The sequence below is a fragment of the Nematolebias whitei genome, chromosome 1, assembly GCF_014905685.2.
Source record: "Nematolebias whitei isolate Nwh7 chromosome 1, NemWhi1, whole genome shotgun sequence".
Taxonomy (NCBI): domain Eukaryota; kingdom Metazoa; phylum Chordata; class Actinopteri; order Cyprinodontiformes; family Rivulidae; genus Nematolebias; species Nematolebias whitei.
The window spans coordinates 46,268,456-46,272,093 of record NC_056498.1 but is presented as its reverse complement, the minus strand read 5'-3'; the positions used below and the strand labels follow the sequence as shown (position 1 = coordinate 46,272,093).

At 42.0% G+C, this 3,638-nt stretch overlaps 1 protein-coding gene across 1 annotated transcript in view; it reads left to right on the top strand.

The window, feature by feature from the left end:
- mypn (myopalladin) overlaps positions 1-2,979 on the top strand; it is a gene marked incomplete in the record, with an annotated part of 39,065 nt that extends 36,086 nt beyond the window's left edge. The window contains 2 exon segments of the mRNA XM_037677848.1: positions 1,049-1,182; positions 1,250-2,979. Coding sequence (XP_037533776.1) covers positions 1,049-1,182; positions 1,250-1,428 — 313 coding nt within the window.
- Positions 2,980-3,638: the final 659 nt, after the last annotated feature.

The window sequence follows — 3,638 nt, the reverse complement described above, 5'->3', positions numbered from 1 at the left end:
AAATAGCAAAATCATGGCTGACAACAAAAAGATGCAAAACGGTAGCTAAAAGCTAATTTTAGCTAAATCATGGTTAAAAAAAAAGCAAAACTGTACATAAAAATCTATTATTAGTTAAATTGCAGCTCAAAGCTACAATTGTAAACTCATAGCTGAAAATTATTAAAATAGAAGCTAAAATTGAACAGAAGCTACAAATTAAAAAAGAAAAATCTAAACCTTAACTGAAGCTTCAAAAAGGCAAGTAGCTAAAAGATACCATTAGCGAAACCATGGCTAAAACAAAAAATCAGTAAGACAGTAGCTAAAAGCTGAACGCAGCTTAAGAAGACAAAACTAAAGCAAAAACGCTGAAGTGTATTTCAGAGAACGTTGACCTGAAGAGTTTTAATGTAATTCAATTAATTAAAGTTAAATAATTCAAAACGTACAAAAGTTACTGTTAGATTATGTTCTGATCTGAAGCAGGGAGAGGAGGAGCACTTGTCATCCATTTCAGAAGGTTTATTTTACCCACATGTAAAGTACAAGATCACAGACCTGGGCCAGTCTAACTCCACCATGACGTCACAGTAAACAGAAAACTCAACTTCTTCAGAGCTCGGCCACACCTCTCAGAAGGAGTCACCACCATCGACCAATGGGAAGCCCTACTCTTATCATGTGACCCAGCTCTCAACCAATAATATCTCGCCATCTTGTGTTCTATAATGGGTGGCTGTGTGAATGTTGGAAGTTGTAGGCATGTAACTAAAACTACAATTCCTACTCTGATCGTGTTTTAACACAACATCATTCTAAATAACAAAACAGGATACATATATCTAGACATTTCATTAAGTTAATATATTATCTGATAAAATTATATGTCATTACAAAAGCTAAAAGTCTCATCAAGCTGTTTTCGACCGAGCCGAACGTTTTGATGCGTGAACAAGCAAACCTACAAAATTATTCAAACATGAAAACAGTCAGAATCTACGATTTTCACGCGTTTCCTTTTCGTGCGGGTCGTCTCTGAAACCCGACGTGCTCTCTCTTTTCCCAGCATGTCTCAGGACGCCACGGGCTACGTGTGTCTCCTCATCCAGCCGACGACGAAGGACGACGCCGGCTGGTACACGGTAGCTGCGAGGAATGACGCCGGAGTGGTTTCGTGCACCTGCCGGCTCGATATCTACGGTAAATACCACGTCTGACGTCCGGTCCGTGCAGAAAGTCGCGCCGTAACGTGAGCTTGCTTCTCCAGCGCAGTGGCACCAGAGCGTCCCGGCGCCCATGAGGAAGGCCCAACGAGCGAGCGGCCGCTACTCGGCCCTGACGGGCCAGGGGCTCGACGTCCGGTCCGCTTTCTCCACGTCGGAGGCCAGCCCCTTCCTGTTCACCAGCAGCCCCCCCGAGGCCACGCTGGAGAGCGAGGAACTGTGACCGGCCCAGACGGCTAGAAGGAAGATGGCGGAACCGTGTGATGCGTTTGAAGTGTTCACATTAAAACAGCAGAAATAAAAGAGCTGTCAGCACTGATAGTGGATTGTTCACCATTCCTATATTTACTCACATTGTTTCAAAAGTCAAAGATTAGTGAAGTCTTCGCTCACGGGCCGCAGGTTTGTTTTACGAGAGGTCCGAAAGATTCGTCCGCTGCGACCAAGCGGTTCTGGTACCGTTTCTTTCTGCCGCCGATCACGTTCGGTTTTATCGGTTTTACATCGACTGTTGCAGTTTTTATTTTAATTCATATTAACGAACTAGAAAATAAAGATTAAATCTCATTTATCTTAAAGTCCACATCAATCGACACGGTTCTCCTAAAAAATAAAGTTTTGAAAATCTTTCAGTTTTTCTGACAAACAGAAAGTTTTAGTTTTTTAAAGGGATATTTCAAGCATTTTGAAGTGGGGGTTCTGTGGAAAAGTTGAAAACTGTTCAGGGGCACCACTAAGGAGGGACGTGCGGGGGTTAATTGGGTGAATTGGACGGGCCCCTTGTTGCCCACCCCCCCACCAGACCAAACGGTCATATAGGCGACGTGGGGAGTCCAAACATTTGTAATGTTTAACATTATTTTATTTATTTGTTTTTAATAAACGGTTATCAAAGCCAGAACAGGAAGTTTGGAACTTTGCTCACAAACAAACAAACAAAAAATAGGGAGAAGCCTCGAACCAGCCAAGCAGTTTGGGCCGCTCCCTTAAACCTATGATCTATGAAACTGACCCCGAGAACCAAAAACCCGGTGAACAGGACTGCCGTAAACTTCCAAACCCAGTCAATGATCGGAACTACAAGCTCCGTTCAAGGCTGGTGTCTAACGTCAACGGAGGGAGCGTGGAGAGGGAACCAACAACCAGCGGACATCAGGTCAACGCCTCTGACCTCTCCTCGCTTCCCCTTGCCTTAAATGTGGGCGGGGCTTGTTCCGTTTAAAGTGCTATCAGCCGATCAGATCTGGAAACGTAAGAAAAATAAACAGCCATAAAAACACTGAGACACGCGACACCATGTTTCAGACTGACCAGAGTCTGCTTGTTTGGTCCGTTTGAAGCCAGCCGAACCACTCTGGTGTGAAGCGCCCTTATTCTGACAGTCTTGAACAGGAAGTGATGTCACACAGGCCAGAATATCCCTTTAATGAGCCGATCTTCAGGGTCGCTTCAGGACTTGTTGAAACGTGAACCTGCCCCTCGACTTTCTGCATCAAAACTCTGAGACGTGTTTGAAAATAGCTGCGGTCCGTTTAGATTCTTTAAACATTCTTAAATAATCCTCAAAGTTCATCTTTGTCTAAATGTCATCAGCTGATGGAGAAGACAGTTAACAAAATAAAATATGTCCTTTCAGATTAAACAGCAGCCATTTGGGTTTTTAATTATAAAATGCCTCAGTTCTTTTATTTTTTATTTATCTTTTTAGTGAATTGAACAATCTTTGTATTTATCTCCAGTACATCTGCAGTTTAAGGAAATAAGTTGGATTAGACACAATAACAGCCAAAATGTTTGTTTTGGTCATCAGCTGTTACAAAAGTTAAGACTGAGTTTGATTTATTAAGTGTGAAAGCTTTTAAAACGGTTTGAACGCTTCAATTCATGTAAAGTTTGTAAAATACTTCTGTCCATCTTGAAATAAAATTATATTTATGCCAACGACTTGTTGTTTTATCTTTAACTACTAAATCCGCACAACTGTTTAAAAATACATCACTTTTTCCAGAACATCAATAAAACATGAAATTTCTTCGTATGAAAAAGTTGAAACTCGTCTTTGTCATCAGAACCAGATTGGCTTGAACTGGTTCCAGTACCAAACAAACCGGAGCTCTCAGGAGCCAATTAGGCGTCGTTAATAAGACCAATTAGAGTCGAAGGAGTTCAAACAGGCGTAAAATTACATTCACCTCGTGTGACCTCATTAGACACGAAGCCTCGTCTCACCAGCTGCCAGACCTACTTCGGTCTTTCTGTCGGCGATGAATCGAACGTTCGCTGTTTGGGGAATTTATTTGGTTTCATTACACTTGCAGCTTCTTTTCTACCCAGTGTCGTCACGACGTTTGGATTAATCTGTCGTTTTCAGCTCTCTGGAACTTCTGCACTAAAATAGTTACCACTTGAAAAGACAAAATGTGAATTATTTGG